A 22,947-nucleotide genomic window follows, 5' to 3' on the forward strand; every position below is an offset into this window, starting at 1 on the left:
TGAACACCTTTGTAGCAGGAATATCCAGCCCATGGGTGGTGCAACCCAAACCATTCGTCTCGAGGACGAGTAGGTTTTTTTAGGAAGAAAAAGAAACCGACGGACGCGCGAAGAAATACATGACCCGCCATGGTGGATCACGTGAGGCGCATCACTGGACCCGCTCTAGGTGTCCATGGTGACATTTGCGACAAATCCAAGCGCATCGAGTACCTAGGTGATTTTAAGCTGTCTGTAGAAGTAAGTTATTGCCTGCTTAACGATATCCTTCACCAGCTATCCTGTTAAATACATGACAAAGATAAGGAGCTAGGATAAATGGATAGGTAATGCTGGAGATATACTTTGCGTACAAAGAAAGCCATAGCGCTATCAATCGAGCTCTGTACTCCTCGAAATCAAGCCCGGCTCTGTGCCAACCCCCAGAGAGTTCCTCCAGACCTATCTGGAAGTTCTTTTCTACTACATTGTACTCCTTATACCAGAGGAGCTATGCATCGTTGCATCATGCATGGAAGATATATGCCTAAGGCCGCGAGCTAAAGCACTACACCTGATACGGTTAGGCGGCATCTGGGAGAACCACTTAAGGAGCAATTCTCCCACAATGCTGGTTTCTTTCTTCTTCACACCACTCCTAGTGCTCTGCACAGGCTTACTGCTGTCTCAACCGTAGCAGTATGTCGTCTACGGACAAGCCTTCACTGGTCCTTGTCTTATTAGGAGTGGTAGAAAAATCTTCACTCTGTATCTGCTGCTCTGGATGGTAACATCTGATGGAAGCGGTTCGTTTTGTAGTGATACATTCCACTCATCTAAAATCATCTGTTTGTCTGCGAACTACATGAGTGTACCTTCTCTCCTTCGCAGATAGCAAGCTGTAGCTTCTGTAACCCAACAATTGAGCCATGTATCGCCGTGATGGCACAGAAATATGGCTGTCAGTGCTGTGCGTGACGCCGCCAATAGCGTGGTTACCGGCGTCAGGATGCTTCTCAAGCTCTGGTCATCCTGACCTCCATACGGCCCGAAGGCCGTCCTTCGTTCCACTGGCAGGAAGTAGACATCGATGGGATGTGTCGACGGAGCTCTATGACCCAATCTGCCTCGCGGTATTCGATGTTCCCCCGCAACGATCTCACTCGTCCGTACCTTCTTCCACGACCCTGGCGCGGATGATCTTGACCTCGTCCATCGGTCTATCCTCGCCATTCGTCTTCACGAGGCCCATGCGCTGGATCACCCTCATGCCGCTCTTGACGCGGCCGAAGATAGTGTGCTTTCCATCCAGCCACGGCGTCGGTGCCAGCGTGACGAAGAACTGACTGCCATTGGTGTTGGGACCGCTGTTCGCCATGCTCAGGATGCCAGCTCCGGTATGCTTCAGATTGGGGTTGATCTCGTCCTCAAACTTCTCGCCGTAGATGGAGCTTCCTCCTCTTCCGGTGCCGGTAGGGTCGCCAGTCTGAACCATGAAGTTGGGGATGATGCGGTGGAAAATGACGTCGTTGTAGTATCCTCGTTGCGCAAGGGTTGCGAAGTTCTTACACGTCTAGATGGCATGGCATGAGTCAGCTCAGGAGAACCTTGATGTGTGCGTAGTGAGCTTAGTCTTTCTGTGACGGACCTTGGGCGCATGCGCATTGTAGAGCTCGACAGTGAACGAGCCCTGGGACCTGTTAGCAGCTTGAACTCTCTGGAAATGCATCCGCATAGACATACCATGCTCGTATCGAATGCTACATCAGTGGCCATTGTGAAAGATAAGCTAGTACTCTAGTACTGATATGCGAGTTTTTGGAGGGGAAGGATGGGACATGCAAAGGTGGAGGTGCGGCGGGAAAGTGAAGATTCGGCCTTGGCATTGCATATTCACGCGGAACAATGACCGCATCCCAAAATACTGGTATACACACTGCTTCAACAGCTATGGCTTGAGCACTTTCTGCCCCTAATTTCAGAACAACCATTTCGCCTCCTCACATAGGCAGCATATCCCATAATTCTGCCAACTCCCCCCTGCTCCAGGCCTCCGCAGCCACCATGGACGACGTCAGCCCTTTCGCGGAAATCCTGGGCCAGGTCGTCTATCAGTTTACCCTCATCAAGCCTCTTCTCCCAACCTACGGCCACCTCCTCCTTTCCGCGATCTTTCCTATCTACATTGGCGCGCATGCATCTTTAGCGAAGCCGCCGTCGGCCACGAAGCCCCCCAAGAAAACACAAGTCTCCGGGTACGAATCGGATGACGATGAGTCGGAGGAGGAAAACAAAAGCAACGGCCACAAGATGGAGGGTCTGGCACCAAGCGACGCCTTGATGTTCCCTCTCACAGCTGGGCTCACACTTGGAGGACTGTATCTGTTCATCAAATACAAAGGAGCTGAGACGCTGAACAAAATCCTTGGTTACTACTTCTCGCAGATGGGGCTCTTCTTCGCTATAGCGTTCTTGAAAGACTTTCTCTCTGTCATCAGATCCTTCGTCTTCCCAAAGAGATACAGCTCCGCTGGCCGAACCTGGAAACACAAACCCTCAGAGCAGGCTTTCATCGTCGCCAAAGACGTCCCAAGCAGCCCTGAATCGGCAGACAGTCGGCGTTCTCCCCTCCCCGGCGTCTTCGGTCGAATCCCACTGCCTGGTGCCGCACGTACTGCGATCTGGAAACTTCGCAGCACGTTATACTGGCGAGCCAAGCTTCGCGTTCATGTGCACCGACTCGTGCGTGGTGAGATCTGGCTGGATATGCTGGATCTCCTCAGTACCCTCCTGGCGTTGCCCGCGATCGGCTACTTCACATTCGTCACCAAGCCATGGTGGCTGACCAACTTCTTGGGCTTCAGCTTCTGCTACGGTACCTTGCAGTTCATGTCGCCGTCGACCTTCGTGACCGGATCGCTCATCCTGGGATCCCTGTTCTTCTACGACATCTACTTCGTCTACTTCACCCCGCTGATGGTGACCGTCGCTAAGAAACTCGACGTGCCCATCAAGCTTCTCTTCCCGCGGCCTCCGATCTCTGGCGAAGCCCCCGACACCGTGTCGCTGGCTATGTTGGGCTTGGGTGACATTATCATCCCGGGTATGATGGTGGGGCTGGCCCTGCGCTTTGACCTCTACCTCTACTACAAACGGAAGGGCTTGCAGAAGGCTCGGGCAGAGGGCAATGGAGTGGAGTTCACCAAGCCGATATATCAACCCGCTACTGGAGGCTGGGGAGAGCGCTTCTGGACGCGATCCGTGGCACCAAAGGAGCCTGAATTGCAGCCCCCATACTACGATGCTCGCTCTTTCCCCAAGACGTACTTCAAGGCCAGTGTTGTGGGATACTTGCTGGGGATGATTGCGACGCTGGTGGTGATGCAGATCTTCGATCACCCTCAGCCCGCGCTCTTGTACCTTGTCCCCGGGGTCCTGATTTCTTTGTGGGGCACTGCCTTGGTCAGAAACGAAATTGGTGAGATGTGGGAGTTCAGTGAGGAGGACGAGGATGATGAGGAGAGTGACGAGAACTCAGAGGACAAGAAGGAGCATCCCGAACACCAAGAGAATCTGGGCTTCTTTTCTCGCATTCTCTCCTATTGCAAGAACCCCGACAGCAGCCGTGGTGAAACATCCGGGGAAAAGGACAAGAAGGCGGGAGGTGATGATGCTGATGCTGATGACGATGATAAAGATTCCAACACGTCCAGTGACAAAGAAGAGGAAGCGAAAGACCTCGAGTTGTTTACAGTATCCCTCTTCTATCCTAAGAAGGCGAAGAAAGCCGTCAAGCCAAAGAGTCCCGCGCTCAGCAGTAAATCGAGTGCGGCAGACGAAGAGAACTGGTCGGTTGTGGGCGCAGAGGGTGACAGTGAGCCCCCGACCAAGCGTCGTCGGCGAAGTCCTCGACATGCAGGCGCAACCAGTTCTTGAAAGAACTGTTGAATAAGATGCATTGGTGGAGTTACGGACTCGTTGCTTCTGGTTGCTGGTGCTTGTTGACTTACCCTACAATATCACATCACTGACCACTACGGAATAAGAAGAAAGCAATAAGAAAAGAGATGACAACGAATTTGGTATCATTTACTGTAACACTAGCTATTTTCATGTAAGTTAAGAAGAATAAGAAGAATAAGAAAAAGAAAACCTCAACACTGCTCCAAGATCTGCTTCACACTCTCCCATCTCTCTGCCGCAATATCCACCAAGTGCTTCAACTCCCTCCCATCCACCGCCCACCCACCATTCTTCTCCATCTTCATAATGACCGTCTTCCCCATCTCCTTATCCACCACCAAACAAACCCGCTCCTGACTTAACCCCTCCTCATACCCATCGGGATCCGCCAAGACCCACCGCCGCTGCATACCCCTGCGCTGATTCTCCTCAATCATCTTCTCCTCCTCAGCATCCGGCACAATGACCGCCCGCCACCCGGCCGCCGCATCCGCCTCAAACACACAGAACGAGCTCGCGACGGGCAACCCGCGCAACGACAGCCTCGTCGCCTCAGCCACCGCCTCCGAGCACACGACCATCTCATTATCAGCATCCCACCACGCGCGCGGCAGCCGGGTATCGCGCAACGCCGCCAGCACCGCCGCCCACGCCGCGTCAAACGCATTCCCCGCCAGCGAGACGATCATGATATCGATATACAGCACCCAAAACGCCTTGATCTCTTTTCCATCGTTCTTCCCCTTCTGTCCCTCCTCCGCATCCGCATCAACCTCCATCTCCTCATCCCCTCCAAACGTCGGCACCTGATACCAGACCCGCAGATCCTCCGCCCGGACCAAGCGGGTGCTGTGCAACAACCCCAAAATCTGATGCGACAGGGACTGCGCGAGCGCCGAGGGCGGCGCGCCCGGCACGAAGCCCGGCGCGCAGCCGGTGCTCAGCGAGAGGTTCGGCACGAGGAGGTGGAGGTCTTGGATGTGGGATTCTTCGGCGTCGGCATCATTCTTGGTGGTCGTCGTGGTGTTCTGGCGTTTGTGGGCAGTATTCGCCGAGGCGTGCGACACGCTCCACGAGGCGATGTCGCTCGTCGGGAGGAGTTCGGCGCGCACGCCGCACACGGCGGTGGTGTCGCCCACGCGGACCACGGCGCTGCCGTTCGTGTGGGTGAGCGAGCCCGTGTTGGCCGAGGTGGGGCGGAATTGCGCGGGCTGGCGGCCGTTGGCGCGCAGGGAGGGTTGGTTGCTCGACGCTGGCGGCGAGAGGTGCGCGAGGAGGTAGGCGTGAGGTTGGAGGCGCGCGAATTGCGACGGGGGGAGGGTAAGGGCTGGGGGTGGCGCTGAGGAGGCCATTGTTCCGTTCGCAAATGGTAGAGAGGCTCGTTTCGCTATTGATCTGATGCTTCGGCTTTGCGTTGATAATTTCTCAAGATTGGATAGGAGAATTGGAAAGAGATGATGCGCTTGGTTTGAAACAACTCTGTTGCTGTGTACGTGAAAGTTCGTAGGTTCGTCGGTGGATTCAAACTGCGTTGCATTTTTCGGCGGCAGAATTGTGGGGATACCCTCGAGGCGGTGAAGGGGAGCTCCAGCTGCTTAAGCCTTGATAGCGGCACTAGTTTGTACGCTATGCTCATAGTAGATCGATGATATTGACTGCTGCCATCAGTCGTTCAGGTAAATTAAGGTGTTTCTTTGCTCTATCCAGCTTAGGATATCTTGTTCTTGTGAATTTAAGCTGTTGGGGGATATGTAGTTTTGTCATCGTCATTAAATAGCCTGAGTGGATCCTATGAAGTTACCAGAATACAATAGTGCTAAAAACTACACCTACTCTTGATCTCGCTATCCTATGCTTTTTCGCAGCTTGAAAGGACGTCTTGCTGGACAGCGGGAGCAGGGAATAAGAGAAACCGAGAAAGAGAAACTACCCGGGGCTGGGATTCAAACCCAGGCCTGTAATGGTACGGATGGGTTTATCCCGAACGCAGCTGCCGTGCTTTCCGCTACACCACCCCGGGTCTCATTGACAGTACACGGCCAAATCTTCATGACCTGCCTCTCAGGTATGAGTCAAAGGGCTCCCAAAGCATGCGCAGAAGGCAATGGCATGGACACAATGTGCCGATTTTGTGTCGATTTCGACTAGACCTTCAACTCGATACGAGACTAGGCGGTTCAGACCCTGATTGTGCCTTCTGCAGACCACAAAGAGTTACCACGCGTACTCCACCGTTTCCTCCTTCCTGCCCAGATATCCACGTTGTAAGCATCGTAATTGCAAGGCAGGAGCGTTGAAGCAAGTGCAAGGAAAAGAATGAGTGTCTTCGGATTTCAATGTTGATTTTTGACATTCGAGGGCTTCGCGCGCGTATTGATGACGAAGAGAAAGCTGAAAAGAGGCCAAAAGAGAAGGTTGCCAAGGCTGGGATTCGAACCCAGAGCTCTTCTCATGACGAGAGGCGTGTTACCAGTTACACCACCCCAGCGATTGTGAGCCGGCTGCCGATGCTGGTAGCCTAAGTCGGGCCCCCGCCTAGACGGCCCTTGCTCTCGAGCGCGGACTCGTTGCAGGTGCGAGCTGCAGAGAAGGCACAAAGCTCGCCCTCATGCGTGTTTACTGGTTTAGTGAGGGTGCGGGCAACAAGCGACACTGACCTGGCTATCTTTCGCGCTCTTTCCTGTGATTCAAATCCGCGTGGTTGTCTCAGAATATACCGCTTTTCTGGGAAGCTGCGAAGGACCGAGCAAAAGAAGAAGGCCGCCGCCGCTGGAACTCGAACCCAGACAGCCAGCTGGGGAGGGCGTGCTGCCAACCCGGTGCACCATACGGACGACCGAAGGCGACGCGCTCGAACTTGAGACATATACCGATCGTAGCTAAACAATTTGGCAGGGCGAAAAAAAGAAAGTGCCAGTGCTGGGGCTCGACCAGATCTCCTTAGGACGGGCGGGATGTTTTCCAAGTTACACCACATCGGCGATTGTTGGTATAGAGTTATCCTTTCTAGCTTATATCGTGGCAGGCGTACGATTTCAAGGCCCCAGGAAACGAAAAGAAAGCCTGCCAGGTACTGGAAAATGGTCCAGGTGGTTCTCCAACAAAAACCCCTGGATTTAAATGTTTTCCAATTACCCATACCAGCGAAATGTTGCTGAAGTGATGATCCCAATAGTAGGCGTGCTGGCAAATGCGGCGGCGGAAGTGAAACAAGGTAAGAAATAATTTGCCGACGTCATGGCCCGAGGTGTATAGTCACCCATTACACCACACCGGCTGGTTGTTGCCAGTGTGACGCGTCTCATGATTGTCTGCTGCCCAGGTGTAGCAGTGGATGCACTGTGAAGAGAAGTCAATTTCGAAGTGAGTGTTAGTGTTCATGATACAAGATTAAGGCGCATGTAAAGCGTTCTTGAGGCAATGCCGTAATATTCATCATAAGAGATCGTTGTGGGAAGAGTCGAGTTGCAGGGAGAGATGAGAGGGCGATGAAACATTTTGAACAAGGCGGGACTTTCGTAGGCGGGGTGGGGCGGGACGTAATGCTCTTTTATATAGGCGATGGTGGGTCTGGACCGTGCAGTCCACCGTAGAAAAATAACAGGCTGTGAGTTGTTGTGGGTTGTGGGCTGTGGAACACCAAAACAGATAGGTACATGTAGTAGACGAACTGCCTGCCACAGCCGAGGATCACATTCATCATGTTAATCACCCATCCATGATGGGTATGTGTAGCTACTTTAGGGTACTTTTCAAGAAAAGTCAGTATGTTTCCTATGACTCTCAGCTATGAGGGATACCATCTTCTCGGCGCACTCAGTGGCTCAGGGTCCAAAGGCACTTTTACCTCCATCACTAATGTCTTCTGGGAAACGATTGTGATATTGGGAGGCCTAACATGGCTCTGGTATTTATTTAGCCTTGACCCTATTTCAAAATTCTCTTCTAAAACAAATCACTTCAGGTAGTATGGATGCATCCGACATGAGAGGTGGATAGGCAATTCCATGAAGCACAGCCCAGGTAGAAGATGTGTATTCTATATAGTGTATGATGCAGGTAGCAAACAGGGTATCCATAGTATTTCAAAACAAAATGTCCAAATGATGCAATGCGCGACGAGACTTGAAGCCCATGGTGATAAAAAACTGAGGCGGTAGCAGGCTAACGTTTTGCGTGATCATCTTCAGCCTTGCGCTTCCTATTTAGGCTATCGTCGGCTTCGAAAAGCTTGGATTCCGAATCCAAGATTGGCTGCACTCCATGGTCCTCCTGCTCGTCTTCTGCCTCGACCTTCTCCCAGTCTTCATCGTCGTCTTCATTGACTGGCTTGTGCTTCAGAGTGGAAGATGGTAGACTGTTCTGAACCTGGCTTTCCACATGCACGTGCTCGTCATCGTTCCACTGCAGGACGAGTTTGACGATCCTGGCCCCAGAAGGTTTCAGGCGGCGGTAGTAATTTTCTACCACGCCGTCCTCTAATTGGAAGCCACGCGCAAGGTACCATTTCAGACCGTCTTCATTGGCTTCGTGCACGTGTGCCGTGACAGTGCGAATGTTGTAATGTTTCACCAGGTCGGAGACTTGAGGTGGAGCTTTTAGACTCGAAGACGCAGAGGGAAGCGAGGAAGCATAGAGTAGCGAGTTCAGAAGTGAGGCTGCGACTCCACAGCCTCGATACGGAGAAAGAAGGTGAAGAGTCTGGATGTAGAGGTTGGTCGGTTCTTGCTGCTGGGAGTGGTGACATGCCTGCAGGGTTTCCGCGGTAGCGGAAGGCAGTCGCTCCAGCCGACAGCGTATCCCCCCGATGACTTTGTCAGTGCCGGTTGTCGGTGCCTTGAGATTGGTGGATGCGGGCGCTGCGGCCACCGGGTGATCATGGTAAATGGCCACGCGGGACAGCGACGCGATCACGGGGTCAGTGATCGTGGCTGTGTAGAATGAGTTCGGGTAGCGGATAGGCAGCAGCAACCCCGTGATCCGAGTCAGAGAGGGTATGTGAGCTGTACTCACGACTTCGACCGTAACGTGCGGGTGCGGAGTGGGGTGGCCTGATGCTATGCGATGGGGATACGCGGTCGGCTGGAAGGGCGTGTCCTTGGAAGAAGGGGGCTGCACTCGGGTGGGCAAGTTGAGTGAGAATGCGTTCGAAGATGAGGACGAAGGTAGACGGGTCGCTGGGTATACCGGCGGTCGAGAATGCGCGGGCTTGGAGGAAGAAAATGTCGACACTGAAGCCTGAGGGGCAGACAAAGGTGGAGAGGTAGGCGCTTTAGATTGATGCGCCTTTGCGAAGAATTGGTATGCCATGCCTGGCAGGAAGTGAGATGCTACAAGCAGTGCAAAGTAAAAACTAAGAGTCAACAACTGTTTATAGCAGCATAGGGATATATATCTAAGGAAGGACGAGAGAATGAGCAGAGAACGAAGGAGGGGAAAGACGCCTGAAGAGGGGAAACGCGCGATTCAAAGCGGTGGACGAGGAAAACGCGGAGATGCGATAAGATAAGATCGGGCAGTCGGACCGGGCTGGATGAGGCAAAGGCCAGCGCCGAAAGAGTCTCTCTCTCCACGGCCCCCCCTCAAATCCAGGATTGCCCCTGGTGTCGCGCCTGTCGCTTGCTCTTTGGCCTTTTCTTTGGCCTGTTCTCACCATCGACTAGCTTCTCTGCTATATATATATGATCATATTCTCAGGTATCCAGGTGAGTGGACACTCCATGTTGGGATGACGGCCGTAGCGCGCAGTCCGCTGATTCTCCCTACCGTGCGCAGGCAGTTAGTTTCCCGCCTCCAGTTAATGAACGCCCGTCACCACTGAAAGTCAAATGGACAATACCTATCCTCCTTTTCGCGTAATACTCTTTTGAATCGGCTGGTATTTCTATAGACCTACCCTCCTTTGCAGCTTTGTCAGATCCGACCAACACACACTCGACTGTCTATTACGACATCATCCCAATTGATCCGCATCCGTCGGCGACCAAAGAACTCCGGATCAAAACTCGCTCAAACAGTACATACAACCTGCATGAAGCTATAACATCAAAGCTCTCGGGGCTTTGTTCTGCACGAAGACGGACTTTGCCATACTGGTCGACCTTTGGGGAGAGCCAAGCGCACAAATTGGAGTAGGATCCGTTGGTATCAAGGTACGTTCGGACTGTGGCTATGACAGTCACCCTTGACAGAGCGTTATGGGAACGTTCTTATTTCACCAAGCAATATTATTGTGAGAGACGGTAGTACCGAGCGGCGCACTTTTGATGGTTGCCGCTGCTATTGTTTTGGTGTTCTCCTCTCGTGTAGCTCACGCTTTCAAGCTATGCAATGTCTAACAATCGGCACTTCAGAACACACAAATTACAACGATGGGCGAGTCAAAAGGGGCTGAGGAACGGGGATCCTCTTTCCCTCCAGGGACGATAGCGAAACTAGTAAGCACCTCAAGCATCATGACTCACGTTTTATTTGCGCAGATCATTGTCTACTAGTTGCGCTCCAATCTACACAGTGCTAATACAGTGCAGACCTGTGAAATCCTCAATGACACATTCTACAACATCATCCATGACATAGTCGCCAAAGTCCACCGTGATGAGAAGGTTTCCCGCATGCGTTCCGCGGTCGTTGCTGCCCGACAGAAGGCAGATGAGGAGGCGACCAGGCGTCGCGAAGAAAGCGGGAAACCGACCACTGCGTTCAAGCCAGGCGATCTCGATTTCGAGGAACTCAAGGACATTCGTGTGGAAACCGACGGGGCCATCTTCGACGAGGGCAAGGTCTACTTGAAGGGCAACCCTCTACAAACCACCAAGGATATCATTTGTCCTGATTGCCGGCTGCCGCGCCTCTTGTACCCTGTGACAGGCGTCGGGGCTCGTGCCCCTCCCGACCCGTACCGCGAGTACTGCCAGAAGCAGCCGACGATCAGCAAACCTGGTCACGACGTCAACGGGAACCCATTCGTGACGGACAAGGTAAAACCTCAGAAGAAGAAGCAAGTCACCACCTCGAATACCCCCGGGTCGAGCCCACCCACGACCCCCGACGGCTCCTTCAAGCAGGCTGCGCCGGAAAGGATATCGTTCCCAACGGTGAAGTGTCCGAACTGCCCAAGATATTTTGTCGTGACCCGCGTGGCGCAGCATCTGGACCGCTGCTTGGGCATCTCCGGCCGACCACTGGGTGGCCGCAACAAGACCCCCTTGGAGAACATCAACACCGGCAACAGCACGCCCACCTCTGCTCCGCCCAAACGGCCCCTGATTGACGACGATGGCCCGCCGACTATGAACAAGAAGAAGAAACTCGGTGCTCCGAAGAAGCTGGCGGGGAAGAAGCCCACCCCTCCCAGCAGCAAGCTCAAGAACGGATTAACCCCGGACATGGCCGCTGCAGATGATGCATTTGGCGAACCCGATATCAAAAGCGAAGCCAACGGGGACAATTCCTGACAGGGATGCAGGGGTTCACCTTTCTTTCCCTCTATGTCCTATAATCCCAATCCCTGTTGTTCATTTTACCCCTCTTCCCCACCACTTTCACCTCACATACCTCCTTTCTTCTTTACTTTTGCCCCCAGCCCCCCTTCATCCTTGGCAAGACTCCTTCCTTTCTGCATCGCAAAAAGAAAACCCGAGACATTTGGACATAACAGTCTCCATTTGCCATACCGAAACCAAACTTACTATTTTTTTGACGTAAATACCCGGCATCGTGAAAAGGCGTCAATAGGCGGGAAAGAACCCAGTACTTCAGGACCATCGAGTTCACTCGCACGAGAAGCAAAGAAAAAAGTCTCTGGGACATGATCAGCGCTGTGCCTTGCTCTTCTTCATACTTTCTTTTTTCTTTTTTTTTTTTTTTGTTATGTTTTTTTTCCGTTCGGGTGAACGTCTGAAATGTTATTGGGTTATTGATTTTTCCTCTTTCCTCGTCGGAATTTGTTTAGGGATAGATGATCTTGCTCACTGCAAACAACTTTGTATGTATGTATGATAAATGGGGTCTGGTTCTTGGTGGGCCAGATTTTGGTAAAATCCATGCTCCCACGTTTGAGGATTGGGATATAGATCTTCGTCCTCATCTGGTTTCTCTCTTTCTCCGGCAAAGGTATATTATATGTGTAGGGTTGATTTGTAGTTATGTACAGGGTTGAACCAATCTCAAAACAAAAGAAGTGACCATTCCCGACCTGACCTTCATAAAACCATCATGTGTCAAGGTATCATTGTCATAAGGCGGTATGTACCTCAGCCATACGCCTTCCTTCCCCTGTAGACGTTCCATTGTTGCGCATTAATGCATCACCACCGCTACATGATCGTTCATATACCGCCGCACATCGCCCAGGAAGCACGCCGCCAGGATCGCTACCCCGCCAAACCCGATGCTGGCATAATACACCCACTTGTAGCTTTCTGCGAACGCTATCTGACCCGCCGTTACGACCGCCTCGTACGCCGCGGGGTTGCCGGCGATCCCGGGAATCGCGTCGAGCTCCTCGAGGAGCGATGCGCCCGTCAGCTGGATCGCTTCGGCGATGTACTGTGGGTTGGTGATGTTGAGCTGTGTCATCATGACGCCGCCGATATAGTGCTCCGCGTTGGGCACGAACTTGGAGATGAAAATGTTGTAGTAGATTGTGTAGCCGATGCCGCCGCCGACCACGCGGATCGAGAGGGTTAGGGCGGAGATGGTGGCGATTAGGTCCTATGAAAGGAGGAGTGAGGTGTTAGTTGGGTTTGGTCTGGCTTGTTGGAGGGATTCTAGGGTGATTTGTAGGAGAGAATTTTCACAGGGTTGGCTGCGCGGTGGCATGATGATGAGGTGAAAGAAGGGAAGATTGTGGGTCGGGGAAAGAATAGGCAGAACAAACGACGATTAGCTATGGCGATCTTACATCTGGACAGATGATGGTGGTCATGATGGATGCTGGAACGACGATGCCGCCGATCCCTAGGCCCGCAAGGACAAGGATACCCCATAGTTGGTAGAGATTGTCGAGTCGGCCAATGGAGAGGGCGCCGCAGCCTGGTGGAGATCAGCTTTTATACAAGATTGCATTCTGGTTGTAGAGGACTGACCTGCTGTCATGAGCACGCTGCTCAAGATCAAAAGCTCCTTGTTGTGGCCGCGAAGCACACTCAGCAGCCATAACACAATGCATGCACCGATCAGGATGGAGAAGCCGATGGGGATACTGCGAACACCCACGTCAACAGGATCGTGGCCGTAGACGTTGAACGACTGCGTAGGCCAGAACATGAGGACGGAGAAGAAGTTCGCTCCGGAAATGAAGGTGATGACTAGCGTCAAGCCCAGGGTCCAGGTTTCTTGCTTCAAGCGACTTGGGAAGATGGGATACTTCGCGCCGTAGACTTCCCAGACAGCGAAAAGGACGAGGAATATGAAACCGAGGATAAGCGGGACGAGGACATGGGCGGTTTTCCAGCTGTACTGTAAACGTAGAGACGATGGTTAGAAAAACTGTGCGAAGAATTATCTCATGCAGCGCTTACCATGTAACCACCCCATTGTAAGCCAGCCAAGAAAACGATGAGACCGGAAATGCTGAGAAATCCGCCGACAAAGTCAATACGACGGATGACTTCTGCGTTGCTTAATCCTTCGGAGTTTACTCGAGGTGGTGGAAAGTAAAAGAGAGCTGTGGCCAATAATCCAAATCCATTCCATGCTCCACAGAATGCGCCAACGTATCTCCAGCTGCTGTGTGCTGCAATGAGCTGGGCCCAGAGTACCGAAGGACAGAACGGTAAGATAGAGAAGATCAATACTGCCACATATTTGCCCCTCTGTCGGGTTGGTGCCATTTCAGAGGTCGCAGCTAGCGCAGTCAGTTCATTGACGCCTGCTCCTGCTCCTGCAATTGCCATCCCGGCTTCAAGTTGTTAGATGTATTACAGTGTGAAAAGTGAACACTCTCTTGTGAACATACCGATAAATGTATTCATCGTGTTGGCTGTACTACTCACGATCATACCAATGCAGATGAGTGAGGCTCCGATGATGGCAACATATCGACGACCGATCAAATCCGACAGCGATCCGACGAAAGGACAGACGCCAGCGAGAGCAAGAAGATTTGCCAGGACCTATGATATTAGTCAGTGATGAACGATGCCTCAAAGATCGTGGTGTAGTCTTACAAACCAAACCCATCTATCTGCCCCACCGATTTCTCTATAGATATAAGGTGGGATACCTCCTAGCGAGATGTTAAACCAGCGACTCAGCGCAGGATAGGCATCAGCGTAGCCGTACCGAATAAGTAGACTGGAATCTGACTTCCAGTCCACAAGAACGCCATTGCAGTGAAACCCATGAACCGACGAAATGTCATCTAAAAGTCGTACAAGATCAGCAAGTTCCCTATCCAGCCAGTCTTTGCTTCCTTGAGGTGAGGATTTACGCACTGGCACCTTCACTTCACCTTCAATGTCCTCCTCATTGGAGTCCCGTCCAGCCACCTCCCGGTGGCTAAAATTACTCGCGACATTGTCATTGAAAGATGAATGTGCTGCTGTCTTTTCGTCGACGCCAGCTTGGCTGCGCTGGACTGCGACGTCCATCGCGCTTAATGTAGAAGGAAAGAGACTGGGGAGAAGGTTGACAACGACTAGGTCGAAAACCGCGCAGCCAGTGGCGGAAATGCGAATCCGAGGAGATTCTAGTCAGACAAAGCAAGGTGATCTCAATTTATATAGGTTATGGCCGCCCACAGTGATCAACAGACAGCACCGGGCCTCGACCCTTCAGATACCCGGTGGGTGTAGATAGCGGAAGTAGTAGCCGTCATGACTCCTCGCGCATCCTTTGGAGGGGATATGGACAAGCGGAGATGCTACCTCTTTGGGTGACAACCGAGGAAGTTGACAAGTTTTACCATAGGCGTGGTGGAGTTACACGGCCTGTACCCGACCGGAGTTGACCGCTTGGTTCCAATGAAAATGCTAGTCTCCTTCCTCCTCCAGAAAAAATGCGGGGGGCGAAATCGCGGGGAACGGGCCCTGCGGAGAAATCGATGCCACTTGAAAGAAAGCTTGAAAGGCCCACATGGTACAAGCTTCATTGGCAGTGCTACGCTACGGATGCTGCGATAATTGCGTAGACAAGCATGGTACTGTACAACTTGGAATACTCCAATGGCTCCGTAGACCAGATCTGTCTGTCTGTCTGTTTGTCTGTCGCGTATACAGCCCCGAAATGGACATTAAGCCGAGGCACACTCAGTTGAAATAATTATGGACAAGAAGCGAACTGACGAAACTCTAATTCTACCCGGTGTGGACGAATCCCGTGACACAGTCACTCGCGTCGTCCCGTCAAGCGAGGCTCATGCCACTGTGCCATGCTAGAAGCGCTCCCCATCTTCACGGAGCTTGTAATTCTTGGGGACGACGAACAGTGCGCTGGCCTCGACGCACAATTTCCCAACCATATCACGAACTTCGCCCCGGACATAAGCTTTGCGCTCCGTACTTTTCTCCTGATCCAGAGTGGCATGGAATGTGTAGAAGTTGTTCGAAAAGACCGGTGCCCGGTATTGGAGCTCGAGATTGGCAGTGACTCCGGTGCGTTGGGGGAGATTCCGGATTGCGACACGGCCTAGATGCTCATCAATGATCGTACCGAGCGCTCCTCCGTGGACCATGGTCGGCCACCCTTCCAGACCCGGCCCAAGGTATGCGACATTGACGGCCGTTTTTTCCTTGTCATTGTAGAAGACCCTCTGTACTCAGCCGTCAGTAAAGAATCACGGTCCAACCAGGCCAAGTTCCAAGCCGGGGAAACGCATGGATGTTTCACTGCGTTCCTAGCGCTGTTCTGGATCGTTGTATCATCTCAGGCGGGGTCGGACAAGCAACGTACCTGAAGTCCTACTCCTCTACTCCCTCGCAGCGGACCGGAGGTGAGCCTTTGCGTTTTCTCGTCCTCGGAGAAATTGCCGTAGACATCGGCCTCCACGTAGTCGGGGTTCGCTCGCAACCTCTGCACGATCGGCAGCCAGTGTTCGAATTTCGAATTGATCGCCTCGAGTCGTCCCTGATCCTCGAGCGTGCCTGGTAGGGCGGGCGCGGAGACATTCTCATCCATCCAGCTGCCTATGAAGGCTGCGCCACAGGTGCCGAAGACCGCCATGTAGAGCAATCGTCGCGGCCATCGCGACGATCGGAGAAACGATGGCTGGGCGGCGGTATTCAAAGCCCTTGTGTTCGCACGCGCATAGCATGCGACTGATTGTGATCCGGTCGTAAGGTGAGACGCCTGCGATAGGCAGACTCTATGTAGACGGAACATACTGCTCAGCATTGGAGTTGCGACGAGTGCATTGCTGGGAAGCTCGTTTCCAATGCGGAGGATCGGTGATTAGATAAGAGGAGCGCGAGTATCAGTCACGTGATGCGATTACAGCTACATGCACCTATAGGAATACAGCACATGGCTTGGTGTACGCTCTACTTGGTTACAAATTAGAATGACTTAGGAAGGGTCCAAGAAGACGAGGAATCTTTAGCGATATTGTGGTCGGCGGCAGTACCAAGACCTGGATAAGGATATTTGTTGGGAAGTAATGTATTCTGCTCTGGTGAACAGCCAAGCTAAGTATCAATTCAGTTCGTCATCTATGGAGGTGTAGTTGTCGCATCAATCATTATGTCCTGCTGCGGAGAGGCTGCTCAGTCCTCACGAGGCATTTCCACTGCACGATACAGGAGGATCAAGGCAGAGTGAGATTCACCTGGTGGGCCATGTTAGAGACTAATGTGAGACAGTTTGAATGGAAGTACTTACCACCACCAGCGAGAGTCTCGATCTTCTCTCCGTCCACTTCGGTCACCTTCTCGTCATTGAACCACCACCACTTGCCTTCAGCGCTGCCAGAATTGTCCTTGTCCTGCTTCTTCACATAGGCTGTATAATGACCACTATCAGCGCTGGCACCCTGGTGGGTGATCACACCACGAAGCTCGTAAAGACCAGTTGTGTTGGCTCCCGCATCAGCTGCAAGCTTCTGATTGATCAATGCGGACAATTCCTTCTTGGCAGCAAGGATCGATGCGGTTTTCTCGGCCTCGTATTCGGCGTCGGTCTTGAATACGTCGGCCATGGCTTCGTCCTTATCATCCTTGCGCTCTTCGGCTGCTTTCTTCTTCTGCATGGGCTCCATGCTCGAGGATTCGCCTTCTTCGTTCTTCTCCTCTCCTTGGCGATGAGCAAGCTTCTGGCGCTTGCGAGCCCGTTCAACATCCACTTCCTCCTTTCGGATCTCTCGAACCTTGTCCCTGACAGGAATAAGCTGCTTCTTCAGCTCCTCGGTACAGAAGTCGACCACGTCAAGCTCGTGAGGGAATGTAACTTTTCGCATGATCTTGGCCTTCTTCTGCGTTTCGCGCTTCCAGAAGAATCGAACAAAATGCACCGTGAGATACTTGGGCAAGCGCGCAATGCGAGAGCGTTTTGTGTAAACGGCATCGCGGTCCAGAGTTGGGGAGTGCTTCTCGATCTTTTCCTCGAGACCGGCCATGATACCGTCGCTCAGGTGATTTGTTTCCTTGCCAATATGGCAGTCGAGCTTGTAAAACACATCCGTGCTCTCAGTAGGCTTCTCACCAACCTCCTTGGCTGCGGAGTCGTCGCATTCCGTCACTGACTCAAACCGTCCAGCAAGATACTTATCCACAAACGACACCTCCGTCGCAGACTCCCCTTCGCCTTCTTTGATAACCAACTTGTTCCTGAGCTGTGTCACAATCTGTGACCAAGCCTCTTCAGCATCTTGTTGGGCATACCCATGCCCATTCCGGTCTCTTTGAGCAAACTGGGGGTAGGCATTTCTCAGTGCATTGAGGAACATGAGTGGCGGGAAGCCTTCCTGCGTCTCAGACATCTGTTTGAACAAATCCCGAAGAGAAGCAGTAAGATCTGTCGAAGCACCCAGACCTCCTAGACCGAGGCTACTAAGACCTGCAAGGCTGGAGCCCCCGCTAGAGCCCGCAGTGGGTCGATACCTGAGTAATTCCTCCTGAAGTTCGGGGACGCCCCTCAGAGCTTGAAGGGTAGAGTTGAGGTAGCAAGTATTGCCAAGGTTCTGTAGGCCGGCAGGAGTTGCACCCTCGGCCTTGGCAGCCTCTGCTTCCGTCATGTCTTCCAAGAACTTCATAACTTCTTTTGGTCGGCCCAAGTCAGCAGAGCCCTGGTTACCAGATGGTGTGCCCATCATCATGAACGTCTGCCCTGGTTTGGCGTTGAGAGAAGATAACGGAGTCTCATCCTTCAATTGACCACCCTTAACCAAGATCTTCTGTCGCTCGGGTTCGACGCCGGTGAGGGAGAAGAGCTGGTACTTCAGCGTTTCACCGTTCAGGGAAGGATCAAGCTCGACCTCGTGGCGCTTGCCCTGGTGTTTGATTATCACTGTCATGGCGTCAGCAGCTGGACGAGGAACTCGAAGTTCGATTGTAATCTCTCAAGATTCATGACGCACCTGGTATGGAAGCCATCTTAGCTTGCTTCACTGTAATCTGAGATGCAACAATTGATGAGTTCTAAGCTCTGACGGCAATGATGAGGCAATGGGTGATGACTGCGTCAGTTAACTCCGCGGCGGCGGTGGGGCAGGCGGTGAGGCAATGGACAACAGGCTGCATCACCGCCCTGCGGGGACCGCCCCTCCTGAGTGCTGAGTAGGTAGCATCATCACCTGCCTCCTTTACTGAAGCGACAACAACAACAGGCGGAATTATTCTCCTACGAAGCATCAAGCTCCACATTTTCCAGCATATAAAGGTTCACAATTCGTGAGGCCATTTCATTTTGATTCATTTAACAGAGATCTAGCATTGGAACTACGTCACAATGGTGAGCGCTACATCCCGAGCACTACAATTAGAGTAGTGGGCTGTGTCTATGATAGGATGCTCATACACGCTACAATAGAGCACGAGTCTCCGGCCGTATCTTCAATGTGTTCGTTCGTCACTTTCGGCGGCGCTCGCTATTTCCAATTTCGCTAGCCAGACCTCGGAGAGGCACAATGTGCCAGAGATCGAAGCAGCAAGCTCTCCTGAGCTCTTGCTCAACCCATTGGTCATTTCTCGGAATTCTGTACGTGCTCTTGGCCCAAATTAGTGTCGATACTGTACTTGTCTAATGCGATTTTTGTTGTTGAATAGGACGAACGCACCTTCATTGAACCCTCGGTCAACTCCGTCCGCGTGTCCCTAAAGGTCAAACAAGCCGATGAAATTGAACATATCTTGGTGCATAAATTCGCGAGATTCTTAACGCAGCGCGCGGATGCGTTCCTGATTCTCCGGAGGAAGCCGGTGGAGGGTTATGATATCTCGTTCCTTATCACGAACTTCCATACCGAGGCTATGCTGAAACACAAGATTGTGGATTTCGTGATTGAGTTTATGGAGGAAGTGGACAAGGAAATCTCGGAGATGAAGCTTTTCGTAAGTTTCAAGCTCCTTATCACGTGGCAATCTCATGCTAATGGTCTGCAGCTGAACGCCCGTGCCCGTTTCGTGGCTGAGTCGTTCTTGACACCGGTAAGCATCCAGGCTAAGCACTACGATGGAAGACCCCTAACATGGCATCACAGTTCGACTAAATGTATGCTTTAATGCCACTCTTCTTGTTCTGAATGAATCAGATTTCCTTTCCCAGGAGCAATCATTGTACAGGCGATCTGGGCTGGTGCTGGGAAATCGCTGTGTTCCTTCTATGCTTGTTCCTTTTACAAATTTCCAGTCGTCATTCCATCCCTAAAATTGTGCCCATGTTGCGCATAGACAGCTCTTTCCAGAATCATCCAGTATGATTCTACTGACAAGTGTAGATATGGAAAACCAGAAACGCGCCGCACGGGCATATGTCACTGACGTGTTAGAAGTCTTGGGCGCATCTATCGGGTGCTTGTTAACTTGGCTTGAGCGCTATGGGTTTTTTTTTTTTTTTTTGGCTGCTTCCATGACTGATTGATGCCTATTTAGCCGGTAGGTCAGTGAATATCTCCAAGCATGACCAGAAAATTTGGCGATGCTACCTCTCCCCGAGCTCGCTTTGGCGTACTAGTGAATGATCCTGCTGCTGTAAATGGCATTGAATAGCTTAAAGTTATATGGTATTTGCGGTTGAGGACCTTCCATTTGTATGTCTTACTTCAAAGGAACCTTATCGAGCCGTTACACTATGTTCCTGTTCACATGGTCCTCTGAATACCCTCTATCTGACCGTTGCATTACTCACTGTCCTGCCTCTGATTATTGACATACAAATCAGATCTGCCAGAACAAGATAAGGAGCACCCTTGATTTTTGGTGTATCTCAGTAGAGCCTTTCTTGCAGTCCGGTAACACGCTGTGGTCATTGCTGCGCTTCAGCACCTGATGTGAATAGATGAAACGCGGCTGCGCAACTTGTATATGGTTGCTCTCCAAGCAACTCAACCGGGGTCCAGTCTGAGTTCATTTCTGCACATCTCATCATATCTTGTCATCTTTGTCTCTACACATCCCTCTTTTGACTACATATCAATATGGCGCAGTCTGGTCATATCAACCCCCCTGCTACTCCAAAGCATCACTACAATGACCATATGGCTTCACCCAGCGAGCTCTTCTCCCCTTCTGCAAGTCGCCGGCGACTTTCAAGCGGCCTCACTGGGGAATTGGCGCTCGACTCCCGGTCGGGCTGTGGAGATTTGCTGAGTGCGAAGATGAGGAGTTTGTCTCTCACACCATACTCTTCAAACTCACCTACCCCAGTTCCACTGGGTCACTCACGTTTCGAATATGGAGTGGCTGGTTCACCTCTAGCCCATCGTCGGAACTCCTCTGTGGTCGTCGGGAACCATCTACATGAGGCTCAGAATATTCTCAAGGCCGTTGCGAAGGGTGGTTTGCCTGATGAGATGCCGATCGGCAGTCTTACTCTCCTGCAACAGCCACCAGCCGCAGGCGTTATGAAGATATCCAATGTAAGCGACCATTCATGCCTTCAGAAGCACACATCTAAAATCGGAACAGATTCCCTATTCTATCACCAAGCAGGAGATACTACAATTCGTAGGACGCCAGTCTCGCCTGAGCTCGGGTCAAGCCGTCCACATTATAATGGAGCGCTCAACTGCGAAGACAATGGATTGTTACGTGGAATTTGCGACACCAGGAGATGCTAAAGAGACCGTCAAGAGAATCGACAGTATCCAGGAAACTGGCCGTCCGCCTCGCTTGGGGAACAGACACGTTGACGTCGAACTTAGTTCTCAGGATGCGCTGCTGCGCGATCTCTTCCCTCGTGCAAAGTGTGTCCACTGGCAGGTAGGTATGCCCACTGTTCTCCGTAACAATGATCCCTATTCAACGGGCTTTGCTGGCTTCTTCACCAGCGAGGAGATTATCGGTGCTATTCGCCATGCAGAGATGCCTCACAGAGTAAGCATCCCCGAGATCATTTTCATTGATTGCGAAGCCTGACCATCGCCAGTCTCCTTTCAGTACCAAATGTCCTCAGCGTACATATGAGTCCACTATCAGTACCCTCTACAAGGTAGGTGGGGTTGGGCAGAATCATGCAAAGTAGATTTGCTTACACAGAAATTCAGTTCCCCTGGTATGCCGTTGATCTTTACACGGTCCATGATCGTAACTTGCTCTTTGACTTGGTCAATCGCCAGGTTTTGGCTCTTCTTACTCGTATGAGCAGAGCGAATACAGTGGGCCTGGATCAGCGCCTCTTGAATGACCTTCTTCGTGCAGGACTCGAATGTCCAGGCTTCAACGAACGCCAGAGATATACCTTGTGTGTCAACGCAGAAAACTTCGCTGAATTGAATAAGCTATCTGACATCAGTCAATGGTTTCCCTTTGACACCTTGGCTACTATGCCTAACCTCGATGAGCACACTTACAAGGTATGTGTTGTGGGAGCCTACTCTTCTAGACCTCTTATTCCCCTCACTTTCAGCACTCCCAAGGTGGCAGCCTATGTTCTGACTCTAAATCTAGTTTCTTGTCGACTTGATTTCCAAGGGCTCAATCCACGCCATGTCTCACCCGGAGCTCCCCAACAACTTCCCTTCGGATAATGTCAGCCTCATCTCGCCATTTGGTCCGATCTGGTTTGAATGGCCCGAGGAAGTCGCTAAGCGCACGATCTGGCAGGATGCGATCAGTCAGGAGACCAACATCTTGTTCGATCTTCTATCTAGCGGATCTAGAAACCCCCATGGAAGAAAGCTGTCTTCTGGAAGTCACAGCACTCTGAGCAGCGGCATGTCACCAGACACAGACAGTCTGTCCCAGTACGATGTGTTTTCGCCTCCTCTACGCCGGGCAAGTGACTCATGGCACATGCGCGCTTACTCTTACAGCGGCATTGAGGACAACCCTTGGAATTCCAGGCTGCTTCTTCATTCGGGTAATAGAGGCCGTGGTGGCTTCCCCGGACATCGCTTCACCAGATCTTCTCCAGTCAATGTCCCGGTCTTCGATGATTGATATCACTAAAGTTCAAGAAATACAGCGCTCAGAACCCATCAACTGCAATGCTTTTGACTTTGCTCTACTGCACTGGTTGGATCTGGATTTGCGTATCGTGCATGGTGCATATTGGCCCATCCATAATCTAGGTCGACATATTTGTCTTTGTATTTACGAGATTCCCCTTATTCCCCTTGGTTTTTTAGCGTCTCTCTGCTCAGCTTGTATTTGCGGACTTATTACTGGTTGATTTTTCTCTGCACGAATTTCAGAGCATCAGTTCATGAAGTGCTATCAGTTCAAGAGCGCATGCTACACGGGTACACTGCCTCTAAGCTATGAATGTATCGTTCTCTTTGTTTTTGTTTCCTTTTTTTTTTTTTTTTTTTTTTATTTCTGCCAAAACCTTAATATCTGTTGATTTTCCCACATGTTTTTGCTTCTTTAATGCTGTTAATCTCCACCTTCAACCAGCTCCGACTGATCGCTT

The 22,947-nt window shown here is 51.7% G+C and overlaps 12 protein-coding genes, 1 non-coding gene and 1 pseudogene across 14 annotated transcripts in view; 4 read left to right on the forward strand and 10 right to left on the reverse strand.

Moving 5' to 3' along the window:
* Positions 1-786: 786 nt before the first annotated feature.
* On the reverse strand, positions 787-1,814 carry cyp1 (putative peptidyl prolyl cis-trans isomerase (CypC)). The gene is made up of 3 exons (XM_025635609.1): positions 1,723-1,814; positions 1,628-1,669; positions 787-1,552 (listed from the first exon to the last, which is right to left on the reverse strand). Exons 1-3 carry the CDS (start codon positions 1,753-1,755, stop codon positions 1,139-1,141), a joined length of 489 nt encoding a protein of 162 aa, XP_025490029.1. The 5' UTR covers positions 1,756-1,814; the 3' UTR covers positions 787-1,138.
* Positions 1,815-1,936: 122 nt separating this feature from the next.
* BO82DRAFT_124128 (aspartic endopeptidase) lies at positions 1,937-4,024 on the forward strand. The gene has a single exon (XM_025629909.1). It carries the CDS (start codon positions 2,044-2,046, stop codon positions 3,913-3,915), a length of 1,872 nt encoding a protein of 623 aa, XP_025490030.1. The 5' UTR covers positions 1,937-2,043; the 3' UTR covers positions 3,916-4,024.
* Positions 4,025-4,061: 37 nt separating this feature from the next.
* BO82DRAFT_356034 (3' exoribonuclease family protein) lies at positions 4,062-5,448 on the reverse strand. Its single transcript, XM_025635610.1, has one exon. It carries the CDS (start codon positions 5,292-5,294, stop codon positions 4,134-4,136), a length of 1,161 nt encoding a protein of 386 aa, XP_025490031.1. The 5' UTR covers positions 5,295-5,448; the 3' UTR covers positions 4,062-4,133.
* Positions 5,449-5,870: 422 nt separating this feature from the next.
* BO82DRAFT_t226 lies at positions 5,871-5,962 on the reverse strand (annotated as a pseudogene). Its single transcript has one exon. The product of its transcript is annotated as a tRNA-OTHER (tRNA).
* Positions 5,963-6,275: 313 nt separating this feature from the next.
* Positions 6,276-7,229, reverse strand: BO82DRAFT_124132 (uncharacterized protein). The gene has a single exon (XM_025629910.1). It carries the CDS (start codon positions 7,079-7,081, stop codon positions 6,461-6,463), a length of 621 nt encoding a protein of 206 aa, XP_025490032.1. The 5' UTR covers positions 7,082-7,229; the 3' UTR covers positions 6,276-6,460.
* Positions 6,359-6,430, reverse strand: BO82DRAFT_t225. Its single transcript has one exon. It is a non-coding gene; the product is annotated as a tRNA-OTHER (tRNA).
* Positions 7,230-7,884: 655 nt separating the features above from the next.
* On the reverse strand, positions 7,885-9,347 carry BO82DRAFT_356035 (GNAT family N-acetyltransferase). Its single transcript, XM_025635611.1, has one exon. It carries the CDS (start codon positions 9,250-9,252, stop codon positions 8,107-8,109), a length of 1,146 nt encoding a protein of 381 aa, XP_025490033.1. The 5' UTR covers positions 9,253-9,347; the 3' UTR covers positions 7,885-8,106.
* Positions 9,348-10,313: 966 nt separating this feature from the next.
* Positions 10,314-11,399, forward strand: BO82DRAFT_287923 (SGF11 family protein; the record flags this gene model as incomplete). Its single annotated transcript, XM_025631598.1, has 2 exons — positions 10,314-10,379; positions 10,473-11,399. The coding sequence occupies 2 exons, from the start codon at positions 10,314-10,316 to the stop codon at positions 11,397-11,399; spliced, it is 993 nt and encodes a 330-aa protein (XP_025490034.1).
* A 647-nt stretch (positions 11,400-12,046) lies between these two features.
* On the reverse strand, positions 12,047-14,742 carry BO82DRAFT_339502 (putative MFS drug efflux pump). Its single transcript, XM_025633481.1, has 8 exons — positions 14,382-14,742; positions 14,230-14,308; positions 14,115-14,173; positions 13,904-14,060; positions 13,467-13,846; positions 13,032-13,404; positions 12,848-12,978; positions 12,047-12,657 (listed from the first exon to the last, which is right to left on the reverse strand). Exons 1-8 carry the CDS (start codon positions 14,535-14,537, stop codon positions 12,244-12,246), a joined length of 1,749 nt encoding a protein of 582 aa, XP_025490035.1. The 5' UTR covers positions 14,538-14,742; the 3' UTR covers positions 12,047-12,243.
* A 348-nt stretch (positions 14,743-15,090) lies between these two features.
* On the reverse strand, positions 15,091-16,293 carry BO82DRAFT_356038 (PaaI family thioesterase). The gene is made up of 2 exons (XM_025635612.1): positions 15,838-16,293; positions 15,091-15,697 (listed from the first exon to the last, which is right to left on the reverse strand). Exons 1-2 carry the CDS (start codon positions 16,105-16,107, stop codon positions 15,320-15,322), a joined length of 648 nt encoding a protein of 215 aa, XP_025490036.1. The 5' UTR covers positions 16,108-16,293; the 3' UTR covers positions 15,091-15,319.
* Positions 16,294-16,472: 179 nt separating this feature from the next.
* On the reverse strand, positions 16,473-18,533 carry BO82DRAFT_339509 (ubiquitin-specific protease UBP6). Its single transcript, XM_025633482.1, has 3 exons — positions 18,455-18,533; positions 16,762-18,384; positions 16,473-16,708 (listed from the first exon to the last, which is right to left on the reverse strand). Exons 1-3 carry the CDS (start codon positions 18,468-18,470, stop codon positions 16,647-16,649), a joined length of 1,701 nt encoding a protein of 566 aa, XP_025490037.1. The 5' UTR covers positions 18,471-18,533; the 3' UTR covers positions 16,473-16,646.
* A 75-nt stretch (positions 18,534-18,608) lies between these two features.
* BO82DRAFT_124202 (actin-related protein 2/3 complex subunit 4 family protein) lies at positions 18,609-19,688 on the forward strand. Its single transcript, XM_025629911.1, has 5 exons — positions 18,609-18,828; positions 18,907-19,074; positions 19,143-19,427; positions 19,479-19,523; positions 19,577-19,688. Exons 1-5 carry the CDS (start codon positions 18,826-18,828, stop codon positions 19,583-19,585), a joined length of 510 nt encoding a protein of 169 aa, XP_025490038.1. The 5' UTR covers positions 18,609-18,825; the 3' UTR covers positions 19,586-19,688.
* A 1,187-nt stretch (positions 19,689-20,875) lies between these two features.
* BO82DRAFT_246489 (uncharacterized protein) lies at positions 20,876-22,460 on the forward strand (the record flags this gene model as incomplete). Its single annotated transcript, XM_025630829.1, has 5 exons — positions 20,876-20,953; positions 21,003-21,410; positions 21,463-21,525; positions 21,581-21,889; positions 22,038-22,460. Coding segments are annotated over 5 exons (1,281 nt in total), but the record flags the coding sequence as incomplete, so codon positions are not given.
* A 328-nt stretch (positions 22,461-22,788) lies between these two features.
* BO82DRAFT_384845 (tRNA wybutosine-synthesizing 3 family protein) overlaps positions 22,789-22,947 on the reverse strand; it is a gene marked incomplete at its 3' end in the record, with an annotated part of 1,816 nt that continues 1,657 nt past the window's right edge. The window contains exon 3 of the mRNA XM_025638130.1: positions 22,789-22,826. Within this exon, the coding sequence (XP_025490040.1) occupies positions 22,789-22,826 (38 nt within the window). The remainder of the gene's footprint in view (positions 22,827-22,947) is intronic.

This window comes from Aspergillus uvarum (assembly GCF_003184745.1).
Source record: "Aspergillus uvarum CBS 121591 unplaced genomic scaffold BO82scaffold_42, whole genome shotgun sequence".
Classification (NCBI taxonomy): Eukaryota; Fungi; Ascomycota; class Eurotiomycetes; order Eurotiales; family Aspergillaceae; genus Aspergillus; species Aspergillus uvarum.

Coding starts and splice junctions, on each gene's coding strand:
- BO82DRAFT_356035 (XM_025635611.1), bottom strand. CDS start 9,252: ATGGCATACCAATTCTTCGCAAAGGCGCATCAATCTAAAGCGCCTACC.
- BO82DRAFT_124128 (XM_025629909.1), top strand. CDS start 2,044: ATGGACGACGTCAGCCCTTTCGCGGAAATCCTGGGCCAGGTCGTCTAT.
- BO82DRAFT_124202 (XM_025629911.1), top strand. Junction 19,075..19,142: donor TGGTCATTTCTCGGAATTCT/GTACGTGCTCTT, acceptor GTTGTTGAATAG/GACGAACGCACCTTCATTGA. Junction 19,428..19,478: donor TCTCGGAGATGAAGCTTTTC/GTAAGTTTCAAG, acceptor AATGGTCTGCAG/CTGAACGCCCGTGCCCGTTT.
- BO82DRAFT_124132 (XM_025629910.1), bottom strand. CDS start 7,081: ATGGGTAATTGGAAAACATTTAAATCCAGGGGTTTTTGTTGGAGAACC.
- cyp1 (XM_025635609.1), bottom strand. CDS start 1,755: ATGGCCACTGATGTAGCATTCGATACGAGCATG. Junction 1,670..1,722: donor TAGCATTCGATACGAGCATG/GTATGTCTATGC, acceptor AACAGGTCCCAG/GGCTCGTTCACTGTCGAGCT. Junction 1,553..1,627: donor ACAATGCGCATGCGCCCAAG/GTCCGTCACAGA, acceptor CATGCCATCTAG/ACGTGTAAGAACTTCGCAAC.
- BO82DRAFT_339509 (XM_025633482.1), bottom strand. Junction 16,709..16,761: donor CGAGACTCTCGCTGGTGGTG/GTAAGTACTTCC, acceptor ATGGCCCACCAG/GTGAATCTCACTCTGCCTTG.
- BO82DRAFT_356038 (XM_025635612.1), bottom strand. CDS start 16,107: ATGGCGGTCTTCGGCACCTGTGGCGCAGCCTTCATAGGCAGCTGGATG. Junction 15,698..15,837: donor GTAGAGGAGTAGGACTTCAG/GTACGTTGCTTG, acceptor GGCTGAGTACAG/AGGGTCTTCTACAATGACAA.
- BO82DRAFT_339502 (XM_025633481.1), bottom strand. CDS start 14,537: ATGGACGTCGCAGTCCAGCGCAGCCAAGCTGGCGTCGACGAAAAGACA. Junction 14,174..14,229: donor GATTCCAGTCTACTTATTCG/GTACGGCTACGC, acceptor ACATCTCGCTAG/GAGGTATCCCACCTTATATC. Junction 12,979..13,031: donor CAGCGTGCTCATGACAGCAG/GTCAGTCCTCTA, acceptor GATCTCCACCAG/GCTGCGGCGCCCTCTCCATT.
- BO82DRAFT_356034 (XM_025635610.1), bottom strand. CDS start 5,294: ATGGCCTCCTCAGCGCCACCCCCAGCCCTTACCCTCCCCCCGTCGCAA.